At 43.8% G+C, this 26,447-nt stretch overlaps 1 protein-coding gene across 2 annotated transcripts in view; it reads left to right on the top strand.

Annotated features, from left to right (window-relative positions):
- The window catches only part of dph1 (diphthamide biosynthesis 1), a 618,203-nt gene that overhangs the window by 465,726 nt on the left and 126,030 nt on the right, over positions 1-26,447 (top strand). For both annotated transcript variants that reach the window (XM_041196491.1, XM_041196492.1), the window contains one exon: positions 5,404-5,560. In XM_041196491.1, coding sequence (XP_041052425.1) covers positions 5,404-5,560 — 157 coding nt within the window. The remainder of the gene's footprint in view (positions 1-5,403; positions 5,561-26,447) is intronic.

Raw genomic sequence — 26,447 nt, 5'->3', positions numbered from 1 at the left:
GATAGAAGGAGAGACTGAAAGCTGGTGAGTGAGTCAAACCATATAAGAGGGGAAGATTGAGATAGGAGGAAAATAGAGAGAGAGACTGAGTAAGCGACTGTGTCCTGAAGACCTATTAACAACCCATTAATAGCTTTTAGTGATATCAAAATTGCAAGCATGAAATGGAAAGATAGGATATGCATCCTCTCGAGGGATCAGCCCAGCTCTCACTACGCTACTAATTTTAAAACATTGGGCCTATTACTAGAAGTACTACTTTCTGCTTAATGTGGAAGGGCAATCTTAACAGATGTAAACATCATGTTTTTTGGCCATTTGGCAAAATATTTTTTTTTAAATGACATTGATTTTATACTTTCTTAAAACACTCTTTCACCCCACTGATTCTGGGTGAAGTCCAGTTGTCATCCAGTCTTTAGCCATTCTTTGCACATAAGTTGGGATGGTCGGGGTGAGGATAGTGGGACTGAGGGATAATTTGGGATAGTGGGAGTGAGGATGGTGGGACTGAGGGATAAGTTGGGATAGTGGGAGTGAGGATGGTGGGACTGAGGGATAATTTGGGATAGTAGGAAGGAGGATGGTGGGACTGAGGGATAAGTTGGGATAGTAGGAATGAGGATGGTGGGACTGAGGGATAAGTTGGGATAGTGGGAGTAAGGATGGTGGGACTGAGGGATAAGTTGGGATAGTGGGAGTGAGGATGGTGGGACTGAGGGATAAGTTGGGATAGTGGGAGTGAGGATGGTGGGACTGAGGGATAAGTTGGGATAGTGGGAGTGAGGATGGTGGGACTGAGGGATAAGTTGGGATATTAGGAATGAGGATGGTGGGACTGAGGGATAAGTTGGGATAGTGGGAGTGAGGATGGTGGGACAGATGGGATAAGTTGGGATAGTGGGAGTGAGGATGGTGAGACTGAGGGATAAGTTGGGATAGTGGGAGTGAGGATGGTGGGACTGAGGGATAAGTTGGGATAGTGGGAGTGAGGATGGTGGGACTGAGGGATAAGTTGGGATATTAGGAATGAGGATGGTGGGACTGAGGGATAAGTTGGGATATTAGGAATGAGGATGGTGGGACTGAGGAATAAGTTGGGATAGTGGGAGTGAGGATGGTGGGACTGAGGGATAAGTTGGGATAGTGGGAGTGAGGATGGTGGGACTGAGGGATAAGTTGGGATATTAGGAATGAGGATGGTGGGACTGAGGGATAAGTTGGGATAGTGGGAGTGAGGATGGTGGGACAGATGGGAGATTGTGGCTGAGTTCACCCTTGCCTCTTATGTGTGATGTTTCGGATGGCTGTTTGACCACATGAGGCACCTCTCCGTGCATCCTTGTTTCCAGCAGGCAGTCACTGCGCACTGATAAGGCTGCAAACTAGCCCTGTCACCATAGAGAAATTGGCGCACAGCAAAATCCCACAAACATCAACACAAGAATAACCAGATGATCAGTTCTGCTGAGGTTATTTCAAGGCATCGGGAACTACCCCTGCTCTTTTTCAAAATGGTACCGTGGGATCTTTTACACCCAGCTGAGTAGGCAGACAACTCAGAGAACTCTGTTCAACGTCACATCCAAAAGATGGCACTTTCAACAGTGTGACATCCCCTCGGTACTGCACTGGGTAGTGTCAACCTGGATAATGGGCTCAGGTCTTTACAGTGAGAATTGAACACACAACCTACCAGCTCTCCATGTCATGACATCACCACCAAACCCCACAACTGCTACCAGAATCTGAACAATACTGGTCCTCAGGAATCAGTAAAGTTTACATTTATGTAATAATATGACATAAAGAGTAGGCCACTCTCCCCCACATCAGTGGCGTAACCTTGCTTGACTTAAACAAGAAGATCCTGTTGTTACACACACACACACACGCACACACACACACACACACACAATCTTTTTGCGCACTTCAGAATTTCATGGGTGGTTTCTTTTGGCAGGTAGACTGGGTGCAGAAAGGTACCGCTCCTGATTCCGAACCATCACCTCTTTCTCCAGAATGCACTCTTGCACTCTAACCGTACAGGAAAGCTGTTGATGAGCAGAACTTTAAGCTGGGAGTTTATTCCTTAAAGCTGAGGCTGTTTGCGGGTGTGAGGTGAATGATAAGAAAATCACTTTTTGATTTCTATAAGTTAAAAAAAAATGAATCTGAGCTTCCTGTAATCTGTGTAAAGGCTGAGTGAGATAAAGGGGGAGGGGTGAATTGGCTGCTAGATATTATCTACACTGTTATCATCACAGCCAGTGGAAGTGCTCAGCTGGGAATTAATGTTACAGCACTTTCTCTGTTTGCTGTGTGTGTGTGTGTTTGTGTGTGTGTGTGTGTGTGTGTGTGTGTGTGTGTGTGTGTGTGTGTGTGTGTGTGTGTGTGTGTGTGTGTGTGTGTGTGTACACGTTGCCGACATTGACATATTCCTGGAGATTTTGTCACATGACCTTCCACTTCCAAACAGGTCAAACCACCTGGTTCCCCAATCTCCATTTTAAAACTAATAAACTAAATCATTCACAAGGAGTGGGAAAAAAAGCAAGCAGTTTTTTACATCCACTTGCTGTTCTCTCCCCAGTTGCTCGCAGCAGTGGCCAGGACATTAATCATTCCTTAAGTGCTTTTGAAGTGTGATCTCTGTTGTAGGAAATGCAGCAGCCAATCTGTGCATAGCAAGATCCCACAAACAGCAACAAAACAAATGGCCAGATCATCTGTTTCTAGTTGTTGGTGGAGGGAAAAATGCTGGCCGGGACACGGATGAGGGGGAATGAGATGGGGGAAGTGGGGGTGGGGTGTATGGTGGGATCTCCCCTCCTCTTCTTCTAAATAGTGCTGCATTGATCTTTTAGGTCCACCTGAGAGGGCAGATGGCACCTCAGTTTGACATCTCACCCACGAAGCAGCACCCCTGAAGGTGCAGCACCCCCTCAGTACCGCTGAACCATGTCTGGCTAGCAGCAAAACTGTGTTTTATGAAAATGAAACACTCTTGTACATGTTGCCACACTCCCATAGGCACCAGCTGTATCATTTATAGGTAATCAGTTGTGAATTGTAAGTGGATATAAATCTACAGTGATTGAGTTACATTTGTTAATCCTTCAGTTTGTGTGTGTTTCATGTGTTCGATGGGTCACGGGCATCAACCAGCGACAACAGCTGGGCCTTATCACAGCTGGCTAGCCTGAGAGGGCTGGAAACAATTCTACACAGCTGCACAACATGCTCCGCACAAAGATGTGACGTTATCTCCATCTGAGGAGGCTCCATCTGACCTCAACAGTTTGTGCCACCCCCCACCCCCCACAATCCCCCGGCCAGTCTCCTGCCTCACATCCTAAATAAACATCTAAAACCTTGCTGCCCATCTTCTGATTCACTGAGTCCTGTTCATCCATCACCCTTGTGCTCACTGATCTGCAGTGGCTCCCAGTGCAGCAGCTCATCGATTTTGAAGTTGCCATCTTGGTTTTCAAATCCGCCGCCGCCGCCACCCCCCCCCCCCATCTCTGATAACTTCCTCCTGCCTCCAGGATATCTGTGCTCCTCCAATCCTGGCCTCTTTTGCAACCCGGTTTTCATCGACCCCTTGTTAGCGACTGTTCCTTGAGCCGCCTGGTTCTAAACTCTGGAATTCTCTCTCTAAACCTCTGTCTCTCTACCTCTCTCTCTCTCTCTCCTTAAAGGTGCTCCTACTGCTTTGACCAAGCTTTTAGCCACCTATCTCCTTATGTGGTTCGGTGTCAAAGTTGGCTTGATGAGTACTCCTGTGAAGCACCTTGGAAAGTTTTACTACACGGCAGGAGTTACTTAAGTGCAAATTACTGTTGTAATCGTTCTGTGGAATCTGTCAGTTCATGTATGACACATTCCAACATTGCATGGCAGGATTTTCCCTGTGCTTCATGGCTTTCTGATTGGCCTGCACTAAGGGCACATCTCCTCGTAGGACAGGACATTGGGTTGCCAAGTCATCTTGCCCAATGCAAATCTTTCTAAACTCATTCTTGGGATGTGAGAATCGTTGGCATAGCCACCACTTTATTCCCCAAAGTCTAGGTTCCCTGAGAAGATGCTAGTGTTGGGTGACTTCATCAATGCCACCACTACTAGCACTTTGAGTAGGCTTGTTAGGCCACACCAGAGGGCAGTTGAGAGTCAACCACATAGCCGTGGGGCTGGAGTTACATATAGGCCCAGACTGCTTTAATACTGAGGGATTTCTGCAGTGTTGAATGGCACTGTCATTTGGGTGAGATGTTAAACCAATGCCATATCTATCCTCTCAGGTGGATATAAAGATCCCATTTAGAAGAAGAGCTGGGGAGTTCTCCCTGGTCAATATTTGTATCTCAGTGAACTGTGCCCTCTAGAACCAGAGGGCACAGTTTTAAAGTGTTTTGCAGAAGAAGCAAATGTGAGGTGAGAAAAAGCATTTTCACACAGCGAGTAGTTAGGGTTTGGAATGCACTGTCTGGAAGTGTGGTGGAGGCAGGTTCAATTGAGGCATTCAAGAGGGCATTGGATGATTACTTAAATAGAAACAACGTGCAGGGTTACAGGGTAAAGGAAGGAGATTGGCGCTGTTAAAATGCTCAGAGACCTGATGCAGACACGATGGGCCGAATGGCCTCCTCCTGCACTGTTACAATTCTGTGATTACCTGATCATTCTGTTTGTGGGAACTTGCTGTCTTCAAATTAGATGTTCCACGTCCTACATAAGACAATAACTATTCCTCAGAAGTACTTCATTGCCTGTAAAAAGCTTTGGGATGTCCTGGGGTCATGAAAGCCACTACATAAATCCAACTCTTTCTTTACAATGTAAAGAATGGGAGGGTATTGCTCAAAAGAGATACATGTTGCTGAAGCTTTTGGGCAGCACTTGCTGAATGATCCTGCCCTAATACTAACAACCAATTTAAGTTAATCAGTTGAGTTCTTAATATGGCTCATTTACACTTGTTAGAAACAACATTAATTTACACACAGGGACCTGCTCTCTGCAAACAAGGAATACGTTCAAACCTTGAGTCTTTTTTGAATTACCCGGGAGCTTGGGGAGCCTATATTTTCCCTTTGCTTTCTCCATGGCCACACCTCAGCCAATCAGAGTGGACTTGCCAACCAATCAGCACCCTTTTCTCCTGTAGTATAAATTGTTGTGATCGTTTGAGATTTGCCATTCTTGCATTTGTCCAGATGAGTGCAAGATGAAAAACTTAGGCAACGTATCTCTCTTTTCCACAATATTCAAATTCAGTGTTACAAAACGACTAATTACAGGTTAGCGTATGACTGAAAGCCCAAAGACCAGGTCACGAGGGTGGAATCTCTTTGCCTCTTCCACTTTCTCATTGACATATGTTCTCTGATGTTACAGGTATGATCCTTACAGCAAAGTCCTCTCCCGTGAGTTCTACGATCACCAGGCGATGCAGGCAATCAGGAAGGATGCAATAGCAACAGCTGCAAAGGCAAAGATGTGGGGCCTGATTCTAGGAACACTTGGGCGGCAAGGATCCCCCAAGATCATGGAGGTACGAGGAGCACTCTGAAGCCTGTGGTTTGAAATGTGTAATAAAAGCCGTTAGCCTGATAGTGGAGAGATTAAGATGCTCACTGGACCATCTTTTGATCTTCAGGTTTTCCAAACCTACTCAAATATGATAAAAGCAAAATACCGCGGATGCTGGAAATCTGAAACCAAAACAGAAAATGCTGGAAAAACTCAGCAGGTCTAACAGCATCTGTGGGGAGAGAAACAGAGTTAACGTATGACTCTTCTTCAGAGCTAAAGAGAAGTAAAAATGTGATGAAATTTATAGTGTTTAAGGGTGGGTGGAGCAGAAAAAGCAAATAGAAGGCCAGCGATAGGTGGAGGCAAAGGAGAGATTGACAAAGATGTCATAAACAAGAGGACAAGAGGGCGTTAATAGTAGTGGTAAGGGCTAAAGGAGCTGCTGATAGTGGCATTAAGGTAGGAAAGCAGAATGTGATAATAGCAGAACAAGGGTAAGTACTCTGAAAAGAACAACATAAACAAGTGACAGATGGCCCTTGTGGGGGTGGGCTGGGGGGAGGGGACAGTGGTGGGGAGAAAAGATTTTTTAAATTTATTTTCATTTTTATTTATCTGCTCAAATATGAATCGCGTGTTGAGTTTGTCGAGTGGGTATCCAGTTGGGCAGTGGGTTCTGAGGGTTAGGTTACAAGGAGAGATTATGTAAACGGTATATGTATAATATATAAAGGCCAGGGGTGATTTGGTTGCTTTTTTTCAGCATTTTGAAAGGGATTGATAGGATAAATAGAGAGAATTTTTTGCAGTGATTGGGGAGTCTGGGAAAAGGCAACAGTACCTTATAATCCAAACCAGGTCATTCAGGAGATTGAAAACAAAAATACTGCAGATGCTGGAAATCTGAAATAAAAGCAGAAGATGCTGGGAAAAACTCAGCAGGTCTGACAGCATCTGTGGAGAGAGAAACAGGGTTAACGTTTTGAGTCCATATGACTCTTCTTCAGAGATTCAGGCGATTCATTAGGTGGCATTCCTTCACATAAAAGGTGGCAGAAGTGTGGAACTCTGTCCCACAAAAAGCAGCAGGTTCTTGCTGAACTAATAATTTTAAATCAGAGATCGATAGATTTCTGCTGGGCAAGGGTGTAAAAGGATATGGAGCCAAGATGCAGAACAGCCATGATCTCATTGTATGGTGGAACAGCCTCGAGTGGCTGAATGACCTCCTCCTGTCCCTACATTCCCAAAATAGTTAAGAGCACAACCCAAGGAACAGCATTTCGATCCATTTGGCCCTCAGTCTGCCTCAGTGATCATTGCTGGATCCAGGAAACTGGATTCCTGCCGACCTTTCAGATCTAATATATGGTCAGTATGCCTGGAGGGTAGTTTGAAGTTGGGATATTCTGAATCCAGATCCCTTGGCAGCGACAACATCTGTGCCTTAAATAGCATCAGGTTAATCATGAGTTACAACCCGTGTGACACAGACTAGCTTTCAAAGAGCCTTCCATTAAAATTAAATGACAGGCTGCAAATGGTAAAATAGAAAATCATTGTTCATGTTTCACTGAGAAGTGATTAAAAAGTAGAAAAGGAGGCCACTTCCTCAGTATCAGTTGAACAGATATCTGAACTGATTGCATAATTGATTTTGGAAGTCCAAATGTGCAGGGCTCAATAGAATCACAGAATCGTAGAATTGTTACAGCACAGAAGGAGGCCATTCAGCCCATTGTATCTGCGCCGACTCTTCGAATGAGCAATTCACCTGGTGTCACTCCCCTGCTTTCTACCTGAATCTCTGCACTTAATCCTTTTCAGGTCACGGCCTCCAATTCCCTTTTGAATGCTTCAATTGAACCTGCCTGCACCACGTTCTCAGGCAGAGCGTTCCAGACCCTAACCACTCGCTGTGTGAAAAGGTTTCTCCCTGTGTTGCCATTGCTTCTTTTGCCAGCTGCCTTAAACCTGTGCCCTCTTGTTATCGATCCTTCTTCCAATTTCTCCCTATCTACTCTGTCCAGACCCCTCACCTATTTTGAACGCCTCTATCAAATCTCCTCTCAACCTGCTCTTCTCCAACCCGAGCTTCTCCCACCTATAGCTCATAAAACAATTTTGGACAGTTTTCAATAATTGTTGTTCTCTGAGCCTGATCTTTTGTACCACTTCACAGCTCTCAGGCATTTGTCCCTGCCAATTCTAAGCAACATTTTGTCCAGGCCCGTGGGCTGACGTGGGTAACACTTTCTCCCGTTTCTCTTCCATGCCCTTCCCTCCCCCTCCAGACCTACCAGTGTGAGCTCAGGGAGAGGTGAATGAGAACCTCCCCCACCCCTGCCTCCCGCCCCAGTCCAATCCGTCGATCCTTCGGAGTACCTCCCGTAGGACCATGGAGCTTATTTTTAGATGTTCCTCAAGGGCGTGGCTGAACAGCCGGGATCTTTTACTTGCTTCACACCTCCCTGGCTGTCCGTTTGTGTCATGCCAGAGGTAGCCAGGTGGCTGTGCACCTGCCAAATTCTCTGCAAAAACAAAAATTGTCTCGGGATCTTTCCTTTCTACATGAGAGCTTTTGTAAAGAGAAGCGGGAGGAGAGGGAAGGCATGAGTTTGTTAATGGTCCTGTGATATAGTTTGGGTCGTTAACGTGCCTTGTCTTTCTGTGAATGATTTTTCACTCTTATCGCAGATTTGCAGTCTGTACCACACTGGGGCTGATCTCAGGGAAAGGTCAGTCAACACTGAAAAGATCTCTCCTCCCCCTCTTTGTCTTTGTACTGGTGCCAATACAGAACGTCCTGCAGATTTTGCCTTCAGGGTTAAACACCAGGAGACGCACTGAACCATCTGCAACATCTGTTGTATCCGTGCGTTTGTTTTTGAAATGTAGACTTATAAAGGTCTTGTTTTTGTTTCTCCCCGTCCATGCTTTTGTTACCTCCAGGTTTGACTATTCCAGTGCCCTCCTATCTTCGGCCCTCCATAAACTTCAGAGCAACCTAAACTCTGCCACCCATGTCCTAACTCGGCTGTCCCATTCATCTATCGCCCCTTAACCTTGCTGGCCTACTGGCCCTCAGTCAAGCAACACCTGAGTTTTAAAATTCCTACCCATGTCTTCAAACCTCTCCATGGCTTCTTTGACCTTCCCTATCTCTCTAACCTTCTCCAGCTCCACAACCCTCCGAGGTACCTGCGCTCCTCCAATTCTGGCCTCTTGCACAGCTCAGCTCGCCCACCCCACTTCATTTTCATCGCTCCACCATTCATGGCCGTGCCTTCAGCCACCAAGGCCGCAAGCTCTCCAACCCCCTCCCTAAACCCCTCCATCTCTTGTTCCTCCTTTCAGACTCTTTAAAACCTACCTCTTTCTTAGTACCTTCTTACCTCAGTGTCGAACTTGGTTTGATGAGACTCCTTTGGAGTGCCAGCTGACATTAAGGGAGCTATATAAATGCAAATTGATGTTGTTGGTGATTCCAGAGATCATTTCTTAAATTAGGAAAGATCTCTGTAGAATTATCAGGGCCAAAGTGATCCCCTGGACTAGTTTTGATTCCCATGATGTTGGGCTAGGGTTGCCAACTGTGATTAATCATATTCCTGGAGGTTTCATCACATGACCTGCCCCCACCCTCCAGCCATTAGTCAGCCAACACATCCATCCTTGTGACGTACTGCCTTCCGATGCCAATTGGAAAGCAAAAAGATTCATTATCCATTTGGATGATGCTTGACGGTCAGCCAAACAGCCTTTTCCCCCCATTTTCAATGTTTTTATATCAGGTAAAGAAAAATGTTCAAAGAAAATGACAAAACAAAGAGTCTTTTTTAGTGTCCTGATGATTTTTCTCCAGAATTGCACCTAGCAGTGTCCTGGGGATTGATCTTCAATTCCTAGAGATTCCAGGTCAATCTTGGAGGGTTGGAAGCCCTAGGTTGGGGAGGGTGGGGATCGGAGAGGAATTTTCTAGATCCCCATACAAATTGGTCTGGGGTTTTATATCTGGGTTTCCGCCTCTCCCAGGAGTTACATGGCTTGTGAGCGGAGTGGAGATTATATATATTGTGATATCCAAGGTATTGTCAATAGTGTGGGACCAACTGGATGGAGCACAGGGCCTTTTCCAGCCCATCATTGTTCATAAGTTCGCAATTCAGGGGAATGCAACATTTACTAGCATTTGAAGGCAGAGGAGCATTTATACAGAGCTTTATTTGAGAAATACTTCAGGAAAACTTCACAAGCAGTGGATTGTAACACTTGTCATGGAGACAAATGTGGCAACCATATTGTGTACAGCAAAGCCCCATAAACAACAATAAGGACAATTTATATAGTCCTTTTAACATGGTGCAATGTCCCAAAGTGGTTCACAGGAATGGCATCAAACAAAAATTGACACCAAGCCTATGAGATGAACAACTGGATAATTGTCGCTCGGTAGTACAGAACTTGAATATTGCTGAAAAGAGAGACATGTTGCTGAAGCTTTTCATCTTGCACTCATCAGGACAAACACAACAATACAAAATTTCAAATTTTCAAAACAGGAGAAAAGGGTACCGATTGGTTGACAAGTCAACTCTGATTAGCTGGGGCATTGCCATAGAGAAATCAAAAGAGAACTATAGACTCTGCAAGCTCCCTGGTAATTCAAAAAAGCCGCAAGGCTTGAACATATTCCTTTTGTTTGCAGAGAATGGGCATCTCTATATGTCACTTCTAGCAGGTGTAAATGAGCCACATTACGAGCTCGACTGATTATCTTAAACTGGTTGTTAGTGTAGCCATCAGTACACTCAGGATTGTTCAACAAGTGCTGCCTAATCACAGACTCACATCCAATAGTAGATGTTTTGTTTTGGGTTTTGCAAGCGCAGGCTGGCTGAGTAAAGTCTGTACTCTGCCTATAACCAATAGCTGAAGGAACATGTTGTTTGATTCGATCAGCCAATCATTGGGACGTATGGTCTATGTACCTGGCGTCACACTGGTACTGAAATTCGTACACAACGTTGCTCAGTTGTGTGTTCAGTGGAATGTCTTTTTCCACTAATAGGATGCTGACATCAATCCAAAAAAGACATGGCAGATTTGTGCCCCCCTACCCACTGCCCCCTTCCCCAGGAGCAGGATGGAGACCATGCCAACACTGTTTCGATGAGGACCCTTACAGGCAGCAAAGAGGGAGAGTAAGTAACAAGAGAGCGGGTGATGCATGACTGACAGGAAGGACTTTTGTGTCCATAGGGAGAAGAGAAAGTATGAGCGACAGTCAACATCACTCCCTTGTTAACCAGAGGCTCAGAATGATATCGGAGTAGCCCTGTGAGCAGGTTACCCTTCTGTCTGATGCAGTGAGATATTTCGGGATGAGAACCCCCTCATCTGTCTAGCCTGGCTGTCTGTACTTCATTGGCTGTAAGGCGCTTTGGGAGGTCCTGAGGTCATGACAGGCAACTGTTTCCTTTAAAACAGAGCACACTTTACATCATCAAGTTACATCGAGTCTACAGCACAGAAACAAACCACTTTACCCAACTGGGTCACTTTTATTCCTAAGACCCCTTCTGTCATTTAATTCTGACATTTGTAGGGCTTTGTGGGAACTAAGTGGATATCACTTTCAAAGAGCTGGCACAGGGTTGGTGGGCTGAACAGCCTGTCTGTGCTGTATGATCCATTTACAAAATCCAATGAGGAAGAGTATAGGATCTGTCATTGGTGGTGTAGACACTTGTATAATTGAGTAAACCTTCACCCAAGGCCCTTCAGGGAATGCAAGACTGAAATGATACTTCAGATCCAAGAAAGATCACACAATCTTTTTTACAAATTTCTATATATATATATATATAGATATATATGAAAAAAATGGAAAACCACACAATTCCGTTTCACTGTACAGTAGCTATTGGTAAAATGAAAATAATAATTTTCCCTTAGGTCCAATTTCTATCATGATATGTTATCCTCACCCACCCTCACCAGACCCCTTCCCTCCACCAGCCAGGGGAAACATTTTAAACCATTCATTAGGCTGGATGTAGGCTCGTGGATCTTTAATGGAATTGATATGTCTGTTTTTTAATTCCAGCTACATTCTGCCTGACTAGATTTAATGACTAGTCTCTGCTAGTCTGCACGCCCATTCATTCCAAGCTTCATTTAGTCACTCACCCAGGAGCTAGGAGCAGTCAAACAATTAGCAAAAGCCTAAACGCTTCTATTCAAGAAGTCTTTAAGAGAGGGAGGGGGAAATGGCCAATGAGAGGGGGGGGGGGGGGTGAAATCAGTCATCTAACTCTCATTAAAACAGCTCAACAGAGAGATGACTTTCATTTCACGTTGTCGCTTTGATAATTCCACAATTAATTTTTTTTATTCTTATTTATGAAGTGAGGGTGCATCAAATTGACCTCTTCAGACTTCTCTCTTTTCTTTCTCTCTCTCTCTGTTTATGGCAGTGCCCAGGCAAATGAGTTCCACAACCATTGATGACCCTTTTTTATTGCTCGGAATTTTCTCTCTTGTGCTTCCCCCCACCCACCCCGTCCCACCCCACCCCCTGCCCCCAACCTCCACCCCTCATGTGCAAGAAAACTTGCTCTGCTTTAATTACTGTTCTGCTTTGAATATTCAAGAGCAAACTGGAGATTCACGGGGGTACACTTGAAAAATTGGAGACCCAGTAATGGGAAGCAGTTTTATTAAAGGATGATGTGCCTCAGTTCAGAAAGAAAACCTTGCAGGTATTTAGCATCCTTAAAAATCTCAGGATGTCTTAAAGCACTTTTACAGCCACTGACGTGCTTCTGAAGTGTAGTCAATGCGGCAGCCAGTTTGTGCACAGCAAGCTCCCACAAACAGCAATGTGATAACAGCTAGATAATTTTTTTTAATGATGATGGTTAAGGTTGATAAATATTGATTATGCCACTGGGGAGAACCCCTGCTGCTCTTCCTTGAGATAATGCCATGGGATCCTTTCTGCCCCATGCAAAATAAGGCACCTCTGACAATGCAGCACTCCCTCACTGGCATATCAGCTGTGATTATTTGGGGCTTGAATCAACAGAGCCAGGTGTGGTAACCTGATGTATTAGATAAGAATGGCCAGAAAAGTATGTGTCTCTTACTGTATTACCTAAAATATTCACCAGTGTTCTTGTGCCTCATACAATTAGTGAAGATTTTTTTTGGCAGGTGGGAGAACAGGATTTTTTTTTGTTAGTTTGTTTCTGGAGAAGTCTTGGTACCAAGGGAACTTGGAAACTTTCTCACATCCTTCATGGCAGGTAGGACATGGATTAGCTGCAGATCAAAGCTTCCTCTCCACTTAGCATATGTGTAACATTTTCCATTTCCCACACAAGTGAGATTGCAGTTTGTGATCATGGTTCATTCAGAACGTCCCCAGTGGAGACTTTGCCTGGCCGATTATCCCAGACTTCTTCCGCTCCTCTACTAAAGAAATTCTTCCTCAGCACCAAAGCCAAGGGACGACCTATTAGACCATGACAACCATCACCGATTGTTGTTAAAAACTCAATTGGTTCACTAATGTCCTTTAGGGAAGGAAATCTGCCATCCTTACCTGCTCTGGCCTACATGTGACTCCAGACCCACTGCAACGTGGTTGACTCTTAACTGCCCACTGAAATGGCCTAGCAAACCACCCAGTTGAAGAGAAATTAGGGATGGACAACAAATGCTGATCTTGCCGGTGATGCCTGCATCCTATGAATGAATACATTTTTTTTTAAAAGACATGTTATAAGCTTATGAACAAGTTTGATAGGGTCGATGTAGAAAAGATGTTTCCACTTGCAGGCAAGACCAGAGCTAGAGGCCATAAATGTATGCTCGTCACTGACAAATCCAATAGGGAATTCAGGAGAAACATCTTTACCAAGAAAGGGCTGGGAATGTGCTAATAGACCGTACACAATGAAGAGGAGCTTTTGGTCAGTGCACAAATGTCTCCTTTTGCAGCCTGATTCCAAATATTGTTTATCAACATTCCCGTGACACCTTGGGATGATTTACTATGCTAAAGGAGCTTCATAAATGTTGGTTCTTGTTAAGCTGCAGTGCTTTGTTCTACATAGTTTAACAGCGTTGGGTGTTGCTTACTGAGCAATAGGTTGATCCAACCACCTAAAACTCATCTCATGCCCTTATTTCCTCACATGACTGAGGTGAGAGGCCAGTGTCACAAAAAGATTTACAGCATAGAAGGAGGCCATTCAGCCCATTGTGTTTGTGCTGGCTCCAAAGCCTTTCTGCTGGTGCATGATCAAAAGCATAACAACCCATTAGGAAGAATTTTATTGTTATCCTTTTTACAAGCAAGGAGTGCTGTCAGACTAAATTTGACACTAAGCTACATAAAGAGTTAAAGAATAGCAAAAGCGAGGCATCTAAAGGAACAACAGATGTACCGAATTGCCAATTTTTTAAAAACCCTTAAGCCATTGCCTAGGTAACTCCGATTACAGACAGCTCGACATAATCAATGAAAACTCCACATTTGAAATCAATAATGAAGTTGTTTTCAAACTGCATTTGAACCGCTGTGATCTAATTGAATGTCAGGATGGGCTCAAGAGGCTGAATGGCCTTCTCTTGATCCGGTGAACAGCTTCTCGCAGTTTTGACTGCAACTTCTAAAGCAGAGCATTACATTTTCTACAACCACACAGGATAGATGCAGGGCAAAGCTGCCTCTACTCTGTCTCAACACTATGCCTCAGATCGCATTTCAAAGGACTGCCTCCTGTGGTACCAGTATATTTTTAATTTGCCTCCTCCTCTAGGTGTGATTAACAATTGACAGTAGCCAGTAGAGAGAAGATTTTGTTGTTTTTTTTTTGTTGGTTACAGGAATAGAGAAAATAACATCATTATGGATTTTTGAAGTGAACCCAGGGAAGGATATCTTTATTATTACACTCTCAACTCTCTACCTGTGCTCTCAAACCTGCTAAAGGACCTTGGCTCATAAACTAAAGAGAGATTCTTATTATTTTTTTATGAGCTAATATTCTGTGGTAAACATTTATAGAACGCAAGAAAAACAATGGTCAGAAAGAGATGGATGAGAAGTAATGGGAAAGGGCACAGAAGGCAGCGAGGTAATGGCAAATGAATCACATCCCAGAAGATCGAGAACAAGAAGCAATCGTTAAACAAGGCAGAACAGGATCCTCTTAATGGTGCAGCTGACTGAGGCACTGGCCAGTGTGATACTGAGTCATACACAGCAGGGATTAGTCAGTGTTCAACACTGAACCCATACAACATGCATATTTCCCAGTAGAAGTCACATCATGTTGATGGCAATCATCCGCACAAGGAAATTGATAGGCTAACAGAATGGGAAGACAAGTGGCAGATGGAATTTAATACCGAGAACTGCATTTTGGCAGGAAGGATAGGGAGAGGCAACATAAACTTAATTGCACCTTCCTAAAGAATGTGCAGGGACTGGAGGACCTGAATGTTCGTGTGCACAGATCCTTGAAGGTGGCAGGATATATTGAGAGATTCATGAGCTCCATAAGTAGAGGTATTAAGTACAAAAGCAGGGAAGTTATACCTAATTTTTATGAAGTACTGGTTAAGCCATAACTAGTATATTGCATCCAGCTCTGTTCACCACACTTTAAGAATGACGTGAGGGTCCTAGAGAGGACGTAGAAGAGATTTACCAGAATGGTCAGGGATCAGCAATTTTAGCTAAAGGTTGAGTTTGGAAAGCTGGGATTGTTCTCCTTGGTGCAAAGGAGATTGAGTCAGATTTGATAGAGGTATACAAGATTATGGCAGGTTTAAATAAGGTAGACAAAGAAAAGTTGTTCCCATTAGCTGATGGTGCAAGGGCTGGAGTACACAGATTTAAGGTTTGGGGCAAGAGACTCAGGGGGAATGCGAGGAGGAATATTTTTTACACAGCAAGTGGTAATAAGCTGGAACTCGCTGACTATGAGAATGGTGGAAGCGGAGACAATGAATAATATTGAAAGGAACTTGGATGCCACTTGAATGAAATAAACGTGCAGGGTTAGGGGAATGCAGTGGGGGAATGGGGTTAATTAGATTGCTCTAGAGAGAGAGCCAGTATGGACTCTGAGTTGAATGGCCTCCTCCTGTGCCCCTAATGATTCTATTCAACAGCATAATCGCTCTAAGCCGCGCAAGTGCACAGCAAACAGGCCTCACACAATAAGACAAAGTTCAAGTGATCATTGTCTAATAGGCCTGTCAGCATCTGATAGGGGAAAGGAAAGTTAGCATTTCAGATAGAAGCCCTTCACCTGAACTATTTTACTGAAGGGGCTATCCAGTGAAGCATAAAAGCTTTCAGAGGCTGCCAGCCCTGTTGCGAATGAGATAAGCCCCAGTGAGAAAGTGAGAGTGGTGGGATGTAGAATGTTCAGCCACATATTTAAAGCGTACTCTGTTATAATTGAAATTTCTTTTAAAAAAAAAGTGAGGAAACCAGGAGAATGAAATTTTACGAAAAGGGCAAGCCGGTGTTCACTGGATAGAGAAGCTGGCCAGTTCTATATGCTGGTGTCACACTGTAAACAAGGATTCACTTGTGCCACTTGAGCCTCCTTGCTGTGATGTACATCTTCCTCTCTGGTTCACCAAGGGTTAAGCTTCTCCTCTGGAGCCAAAAATCAATTTCCTCAGCTCCTTGTTCCATTTCCTTCTCAAGTGCAAAATGCTAATGTTTAACCTTTTTTTCTATTTTTTCCATTTTCTTCAATTAATGAAATATAATGAAGTTTGCAGTGTGCAGCAGAATGTGCTGAAAGCTTTTGTTAACCAGCTGCCTGCTCATATGTGTACGGTTAGGACATTAATCGAAAGAAGAAAAATAGCAAATGCGCGTAAGAATGTGAGTTTTGTGTGTCTGCGTGTGTGTGTGTTGCGTGAGTGTGGATGTGTATGTGAGTGCATATATATGTTGGACGTGTGTGTATGTATTAGATGAGTGTTGATTTGTTTGAGTATGTGTGAGTGCATGTGTACATTGGGTTTTTGTGAACATGTTTGCACTTGTTAAGTGTTTATTGTATGTGTGTGTGTGTGTGTGTATTGGGTGTGAGAGCATGTCGGGTCAAGCGTGTGTGTGGGGTGAGAGTGTATGTGTGTGTTGGGTGAGTGGATGTGTGTTGAGTGCACGTATGCATTGGATGAGTGTGGACTTGTTTGAGTGTGTGTGAGTGTGTGTATTGGGTTTTTGAGAGTGTGTGCTGAGTTTTGACGGATGAGTGTGTGTGTGTTGGGTGTGTGAGCATTTTGGGTCTCTGTGCACGTTTGCACGCATGTGCATGAGTGTGTGTGTTGGGCGTAAGTGTGTGTGAGCATGTTGGGTCACTCTGGTGTGTGTGTGTGTGCGCGTGCAGTGATGGATATGTGGGACAGGTAAGGGGATGCTAACAAGCATAATATCTGAGAACATAAGTCCTAGTGCAGTGAGTTATGATGATGTGGAATGGACTGCATGAAAGGGTGGTGGAAATGTATTTAACAATAACTTTCAAAAGAGAGTCTGATTTATACATTAAAAGGAGAAATTTGAAGTCTATGGGGAAAGAGCAAGATAGTAGAACTAATTCAAAAACAGAATTACCTGGAAAAACTCAGCAGGTCTGGCAGCATCGGCGGAGAAGAAAAGAGTTGATGTTTCGAGTCCTCATGACCCTTCGACAGAACTTGAGTTCGAGTCCAAGCATAGTCCAAGTTATAGTAGAACTAATTGTTCACTCTTTCAGAGTGCTGATACAGGCATGATGGGCTGAATAGCCTCGTTCGGTGCTACATGATTCTGCCAATGACCGAAGACGCATCTGACAGTATAGAGTGGTTTATGGGGTCATGGGAAGTGGTGGAAAAACTGGACTATAAATGTGAAATCTGGCCTCGTGCCACTGGATCACATGTCACTGAGGGACACAGGGTAAATCAGCAATGGGAGGGGATGGTGGATAGATTGTTGGGGAAATCGATGGTGTGGGCTGGGAAGTTGCATGGGCTGCATTCAGTGAGGCTGAGTGAAACAGAAGCAAAGAACAGGAGAAAGCCGCTCAGCCCCTCAGGATATCCTTTACCATCATTCATTTAGATCAGGGCTGGTTTGCGAGGGTAGCTTCTCAGAACTGATGAAAGATGATGCGTGACTTTCAAATTGAAGTTTGTGCACTGCAAGATCTTACGAATAGCAAATGAGATGGATGAGCAGTTGTCTTTTGCAAGTGCTGCTGCAGGGTGGAATGTTGACCAGGATACATGGCCTGGAAGATGGGGCACCAGACAGTGCCACACTCCCTCAGTTCTGCAGTGGGGGCTCCAAAACTCAATCATCCAACTCAAAGATGAGTGCACTACTGACTAATGACCCCAATCATCATAAGAATGTAGGAACATAAGAAATAAGAGCTGGAGTAGGTTATTCAGCCCCACATGCCTGTTCTACCATTCAATTTTGTTTTATTCCTTTATGGGATGTGGGCATCGCTGGCTAGGCCAGCATTTCTTGCCACACTCTAAAATGCCCTCTATACAAGGGCAATTAGGAGTCAATCACATTGCTATGAGTCTGGAGTCATATGTAGGCCAGACCAGGTAAGGATGGCAGATTTCCTTTCCTAAAGGACATTAGTGAACCAGATGGGTTTTTATGACAATCGGCAATGGTTTCATGCTCATCATCAAATTTCACCATCTGCTGTCCCAGAGCATTACCCTGGGTCTCTGGAACACTAGCTCAGTGATAATACTACGATGCCACAGCCTCCCCCTTAGCACCATCTTTCCCGCATACTCCCCATATCCCTTGATACCTTAATATCTAGAAATCTATTGATCTCTGTCTTGAACATACTCAATGACTGAGCCACTACAGCCCTCTGGTATAGAGAATCCCAAGGATTTACCACCCTCTGAGTGAAGAAATTCCCCTTCATCCCAATCCTAAATGGCCTAACTCTTATTCTGAGACTGTGTCTCCTGGTTCTAGACCCCCACCCCCACCCCACCGCCAGCCAAGGGAACACCCTTCCTGCATCAACCCTGTCAGGCCCTGTAAGAATTTTGTGTGCTTCATTCTTCTAAACTCTAAGGAATACAGGCCCAGTCTCCTCAATCTCTCCTCATAGGACAATCCTCCCATCCCAGGAATCAGTCTGGTGAATCTTCATTGCACTCCCTCTATGGCAAGTATGTCCTTCCTTAGGTAAGGAGACCAAAATCGTCCACAATCAGAAGGTTCTGAGAGCGAGAGAGAGAGTGCGTCCCAGCAACCACAACTGGACTGGGAGGAAGGGGATTGAGCACATATGACGGGCCTTGGTTTCATCACAGTGGCAATGCAGGGGGAAGGAAGATAGCACATTAAGGAGAAAGATGTTGAGAAGTTGAGGTGAAGAGGGTGGGAGGAGGCACAGACTGATCTATTGGGCCAAATGGATCCGCGGCAGAGCTCAACTTACCATACGAATGACTTTAGGAGAGAGTGTAAATATGATGGGGATAAAGACTCGGGGGGAGATGTAAGGTTAATATCAGAAGTATACGTGATGCTGATGTAATAGTGATGTCAGATCACATGACCAAGAAATAAAAGAGATCTGGAAGAAGAGAAGCTCTACCTTCGGTGTGGAGGTCCAAATGTGTTAATACCTGTTGTAAATAAATAGTTATGGTTCAGAGACTATGGACTCGAGCAGCATACTTTTGGAAGACTAGACAATTCCCAAAACCCTGTCTAAATCTGTACTGCATAACACAAAATGATGGCAGCATGTAAAAAAACACACAAAAATTCAAAGAAGCTACAGGGCTGGCAAGAGAAGAGATCCTCATGGGAAGGACAAAAGAGAAAAAACTCCAAGACTCACCAAGACATCGGAACATCGCAGGAGCAACAGCCGCAAGGTGTGACACAGACCGGGAGACCGGGACAGCAGTGAGCACAGGCCGGAAGTAGCAAGCAGCAGCGGGGAAACTGGAACAATTCCAGGGCTCAGCAGAAGCACGGAATCCACCCGACCACTCCCGGATCCATTTCACAGTGCAGAAGGCCCACCACAGGCCCAGAACTGGGACAACTAAAGAAAAAGGTTCACAAGGTACCGACCTGCCTCAGGATTACTTAAAAAGGATCAAAAAGACCAGGTCAGTACTCCACTTTATGTTGTAGGATCTATTGCTGATGACATGATAGCAAGGCAGGGGCTCATTGAGACTTCAGCTTCTTAAGAAGCCCTGTAAGCTTTTGACTCTTATTTCAGCGTCTGTCAGAATTTAATCATTGAGAGGGCTAAATTTAATAGAAGAAAACAAAGACCAGACAAAAGCAAGGATTTGTTTATCAGTGATCTCTCTCTGCTGGCAAGGAACTGTGTCTATGGAATTTTAAAAGACGAGCTGATTAGCGACAGGATTGTAGTCGGGGTCCTAGACGACACATTATCAAATCTCTTACAGACAAGAGAGGATTTAACGCTGAGGAAAGCAGTGGAGATCGCGAGGCAAATGGAGCTTAGGATACAGAATCGGGTGTTCATTCGAGGGGAAGCCAAGATCCTGTGAAGATCATATGAGACCGTTCAGTTTGTGGGCCAAACCGGGAAAAGCGTGCCAACTGCCATTTTGAAATGGCTTTGTGTGGCGTGAACAAGCCGCACAAACAAGAATAATGCCCAGACGGAAGGACAGAGTGCCACAACTGTGGAAAAATAGGCTGCTTCAAAACTGTTTGTCGCTCAAAATGCTGAAAACCTGTAAAAGAGGGAGAAAATTTTAAAACAGAGCCATGTACAATAAATGGAAGAAGCACAAGTACAGGAATTAACCTTCTTAGGGGAGATAAGAACATAAGCAATAGGAGCAGGGGTAGGCCATTCGGCCCCTCAAGCTAGCCTGTCCCATCAATAAGATCATGGCTGATCTGCCCCAGATCTCAACCCCTCTTTCGTGCCAACTCCTCATAGCCCTCAACTTCCTGAAATTTCAAAAATCTATCTACCTCCTCTTTAAATACTTTGTGATCTAGCTTCCACACCTCTCTGGGGTAGAGAATTCCAGACACTCACTACCCTCAGAAGAAATCCCTTTGCATCTCAGTTTTAAATGAGTGTCCCCTTTTCCTGTAACTATGTCCCTAGTTCGAGATTCCCCTAGCAGAAACATCTTCTCAACATCTAACCTGTCAAGCCCCCTCAGAATCTTGTACATTTCAATAAGATCACCTCTCATTCTTCTAAACTTGAATGAATAAAGGCCTAACCTGTTTAGCCGTTCTTGATAAGTCAACCCCTTCATCCCAGGAATCAGCCTAGTGAATCTCTTTGGAACTGCCCCCAATGCTAGTGTATCCTTTCTTAAATACGGGGACCTAAACAGTACACAGTGCTCCAGGTGTGGCCTCACCAACACCCTGTACAGCTGAAACAAGACTTCCGCATTTTTAAACTCCAACCCCCTGGCAATACAGGCCAAAATTCCATTTGCCTTCTTAATTACTTGCTGCACCTGCATGCTAACTTTGTGTTTCATGCACAAGAACACCCAGATTCCTCTGTGCTGCACTTTTTTGGCATCTCTCTCCATTTAAATAATAGTCTGCCTTTTGATCCTTCCTACCAAAGTGCAATACCTCACACCTTCCTACATTAAACTCTATCTGCCAAGTTTCTGCCCACTCACTCAACCTGTCTATATCTCCTTGCAGGTTCGTTATGTCCTCATCACAACATGCCCTCCCACCTATTTTTGTATCGTCAGCAAATTTGGATACATTGCACTCTGCCCCCTCCTCCAAGTCATTAATATTGATAGTAAATAATTGAGGCCCTAGGATTGATCCTTGTGGCACTCCACTAGTTACATCTTTCCAACCTGAAAAAGACCCATTAATCCTGACTCTCTGTCTTCTGTGTGTTAACCAATCTCAATCCATGCAAATACATTACCCCCAGTACTGTGGGCTCCCATCTTGTGCAATAACCTTTTATGTGGCACCTTATCAAATGCCTTCTGGAAATCCAAATGTACTACATCTACGAGTTCCCCTTTATCAACTCTGCTTGTTATATCCTCAAAGAACTCTAGCAAATTTGTCAAACATGATTTCCATTTCACAAAACCATGTTGACTCTTATTGTGTTCAGCTTTTCTAAATGTCCTGCTATTTCTTCCTTAATAATGGACTCTTAGTATTTTCCCAACGACTGATGTTAGGCTGAATGACCTATAGTTTCCTGCTTTTTGTCTCCCTCCCTTCTTGAACAGGGGCATCACATTAGTGGCTTTCCAACCCACTGGGACCCTCTCGGAATGCAGTGAGTTCTGGAATATTTTGGCCAATGCCTCCACTATCTCTGGAGCCACTTTCTTTAAAACCCGTGGATGCAGGCCATCAGATCTGGTGACTTGTCTGACTTTAGCCCCATTAGTTTGCCAAATACTTTGTCCCTTGTGATGGAGACTGTTACAAGGTCTTTCCTCCCATTAGCTCCTTTCTTATCTGATATCTTTGGAATGTTTATAGTTTCCTCCATCATGAAGACCGATGCAAAATATTGGTTTAAATTATTTCATTTCTCTGTTCCCCATTATCAATTCTCCAGTTACATCCTCCCAAGAGTCCCACATTCACTTTAACTACTCTCTTTTTATATATCCATAGAAGCTCTTGCTGCTTGTTTTTATATTTCTTGCCAATTTACTTTCATAATCAATTTTTTCCCTCTGTATTAGCTTTTTAGTCATCTGCTGCTGGTTCCTAAAAAATTCCCAATCCTCTGGCCTACCATTAGTTTTTGCGGCTTTGTATGCCTTAGTTTTAGATTGGATACTCCTTGACCGCCTTTGTTAACCACGGGTGGTTCATCCTTCTCATCGAGTCCTTCTTTTTGACCTAAATTTTTGGTGAGCATTATGAAATAGCTGCTTAAATGTCAACTGCTCATCCACTGATCTTCCCCTTAATCTACTTTCCCAGCCCACTTTAGACAACTTTCTTCATACCTCTGTAACTGCCCTTATTTAGGTTGAGGACACTGGTTTGAGACCCGAATTGCTCACCCTCAAACTGAATTTGAAATTCTACCATGTTGTGATCACTACTCCCTAGAGGATCCTTAACTATGATATCTCTTATTAATCCTATCTCATTACATGTTAATAGATCCAAAATAGCCTGTTCCTGAGTAGGTTCTGCAACTTGTTGCTCTAAGAAACAATCTCTGATGCACTCAACAATTTTGTCCTTCATATTACCCCTCCATTCTGATGTGTCCAGTCAATATGCAGATTCTTTTTCAATCATAGCATACCTAAACACCATTTTGTTGGTATAAGCTCACAGGGTGATGTGATAGTTGATCATTAATTTCCCCAACCCTGTAAATAATTTTGGGAATTCATTTCGGAATACAGTGCTGTAATTCTCACCATCAACTTCGTCCACCTTACAGATTAATTTCAGTTTAGGCATGCCTTTCTGCTTAGAGAGCACTCTTGATTATGAATGATATAGAGTGGTTCAAGAGTTTTTCGATCTCGATAGTTTAGCTTTGCCATCAGTTGGCCTTTCACTTTTAATTATTCATAATCAAGACTGTGACTATCACATCACCCTGCGAGCTTATAATACAAAATAGTGTTGGCCAAGATTGAAAAAGAAGCATTGGTAACAACATTGGCATATGAAAAAATTTCAGACTGTTCTGAGATTATGTTTCAAAATCAAAACAGACATAAAGCTCTAGTCACCCTTCTGAACATGAAAGAAATTGTGAAGGTGCCATCCAGGCTTCAGCGGATCAGATTAAGGTTAATGAGATATGACTCCATCACAGAGTATGTGCAAGGAAATTGTCAAACAACAGTGGAAACACTGTCACAAATACCATCGTAAAGAACCAAACAAGAGGAATTACGCTTCATTGAGTAGGTTGAAACATATATATCCTTTATCACTCAGCATTTACCAGCTGCTACAAGGAAGTTGCAGGAAATAAAGCAAACCCAGAAACAAGATGAAGAATGTCTCCAAGTCCAAGAATTTTGTCTGGAAGGACGGCCAGACCATACCCCCAGTAATCCGATACTATGCCAGTACTTTAAGCAGTGCAAGCCTTTCACTGTCATTGATGACTTACTAGTCTTCAATGAAAAAATAGACATACTGAGAGCACTTTGGCTTGATATTCTTCAAAAACTTCACCAAGGTCATCTAGGAATTGTAAAGCATCATGCGAGGGTGCAGCGATCAGCCTGGTAGCCAGGCATTACTCACTCTATAGAGGAAATGATTTCTAACTGCCTTACTTGTCCTGTAAACAGCCATGAACAAAAAGAACCCTTATTACCTTCTACCTTTCCATCAAGGCCATTGGAACACCTGGGAATGAATGTATTTGAGTTTAAGGGGAAAATCTCCCTTATTGTCATTGATTACTACTCATGGTGGATTGAAGTAACCGATTGCACAGTGGAAAACAGTTGCTCAATTCCTCAAGAGAATTTATTCAACGTATGGCATTCCAAGCATTGTCATGTCTGACAGGGGGCTGCAATTTGCAGATGAGCTATTCCAAAATTTCACACACAAATCTGGCTTCATTCGTGTAACCAAGTTCACCTCACGGTCCTCAAGCAAAAGGAGAGACCGAGAGAGAGGTGTGAACCATTAAGGTTTATTAAAGAAAAACAAAGACCTCTTCTGAGTTATCGATCCTCACCGCCACAGAATGGTTTCTCACCGTCAGAGTTACTAAAAAACAATCCCCAAAACCCTGTCTAAACCACTACCACACAACGAAACAATGACATTTTCCATTTCCCACCCTAGTGAGTTTGGCAGCTTGAGATCATGGACCCTAATGGCTTTTGTCTCTCCGCTCTGCCTAGATGATTATCCTAGACATTCTCATTCCTTGAGTAGAGAAATTCCTCCTCTTAACAGTTTCAAATGTACTTTGCACCAAGGCTGAGGGTAATAGAGGTCTTTAAGATTCTGAAGGTGTTTGATAGGGTAGATGTATGGAAGACATTTCCACTTATGGAGGAGTCCAAATCCACGGGCCATAAATATAAAACAGTCAGTAATAAATCCAATAGGGAATTCAGGAGAAATTTCTTTACCCTGAGAATGGTAAGTTGTCATGTGGAACTTGCTATCACAAGGCAATTAGCATTTAAGAGGAAGCTGGGTAAGCACATGAGGGAGAAAGGAATAGAAGGATATGCTGATAGGATGAGATGAAGAGGGGTGGGAGAAGGCTCTTGTGAAGCATAAACACCAGCCAGTTGAGCTGAATGGCTAATTTCTGTACTATAAATCCCTGAATATAGTTTCCCTCTAACAGAATGTTCTATTATAATTTCTGATAAATTGAATTCTCTTGGGAAAGGGAGGGTGTGGGTAGACAAGAGGATGTGTGAGACAAAACCAGTTCATCATGCTTGTTTCAGTTAATGTAAACCACTACATTATTGTAAAACCTTTGCGTGGATCTGCAATTAATCACTTTCTGTTCGCTTGCAAAGTACGTATTTAACAGGTATGAGGCTGTCAGGCAGTGTGATTATCATGCATAACACTGCATAATTAGAGGGTATTTGACTATTTTCTCTTCAGATTGAATTTTGAGGCACTCCTGATTAACTGTATGGTCGGATTGATTATTTTTTCTATGGATCCATAAGATCCTCCCGTTTCCCCAAGAGTTTACCAGCTGAGCGAATTGCTCAATGCCAGCCCCAGCTCGTGGATAACCCTCGTGCCGCTGAATCAGAACAATGTGTATTCAAGTGCCACCCCAGAGACTAGAATACAAAATCTAGGCTGACTCCCCAGCGTAGTAAACGACCCCATGACCACTGTTTCCAAAGAGAAGAAGGAACACTCTTTCCAGAGTCCTGACCGACACTTAACCTCTCAACCAACCAACCTGAGTTTTTCCAGGTAATTCTGTTTTTGTTTTGGATTTCCAGCATCCGCGGTTTTTTGTTTTTATATCTGATTAAAATAGATTAACCTGTCCCTCTTCAAGCCACCCACCATCCTGACTTGGAAATATATTGGCCATTCCTTCACAGTCACTGGGTCAAAATCCTGGAACTCCCTCCCTAACATCACTGTGGGTGTACCTACACCACTTGGACTGCAGCTGTTCAAGAAGGCAGCTCACCACCACCTTCTCAAGGGCAATTAGGGATGGGCAATAAATGCTGGCCTAGCCAGTGAAGCACACATCCCAGAGACAAATAAAAATAAATTGTATTGCTGTTCATGGGAGTTTGCTGCGTGCAAATTGGCTGCTCCATTTCTGATATCACAACAGTGAGTAAACTTCAAAATTGTTTTGTTGGCTGTAAAGCACTTAGGGATATTCTCAGGTTGTGAAAGTCGCTATAGAAATGCAAGCCTTTCCTTCTTTAATGAGCCATACAGAGTAAAAACGTGCAAGTTTCCATGCCATGGCCAACACCGCACCCTCCCCACAAACCTGCCTCAACACCCACAGGTCAGGTTCCAGCTCCTGATCCTTGCTCCAGTGATGACCCTCCCCCCGGCCCCCCCACCCCATTGATGAGGCTGACAGCCGAGGGACAGGATTGGGCTTGATTGCGATGCATCCATAGTCAAATGGCCCACCAGCTCTGAACGGCCACCTGAGCAAAGCTGGTACCTGTGACACCCAATTCAAGCAATGGGGTAGATTTTTCACAGTGCCATTGAGCATACATCTGGCATTGCCAATCAATATCCATTGTGGAAACCACCCACTTCCATTTGCATTGTTTGGATTTGAGATTGTGAAAGGTACAGTATGAATGCAAATTCATTCATTCTTTGATGAGGATGA

Source organism: Carcharodon carcharias, chromosome 10 (assembly GCF_017639515.1).
Source record: "Carcharodon carcharias isolate sCarCar2 chromosome 10, sCarCar2.pri, whole genome shotgun sequence".
Classification (NCBI taxonomy): domain Eukaryota; kingdom Metazoa; phylum Chordata; class Chondrichthyes; order Lamniformes; family Lamnidae; genus Carcharodon; species Carcharodon carcharias.
The sequence above is the reverse complement of the archived record's forward strand: the minus strand, read 5'-3'. Positions and strand labels throughout refer to the sequence as shown.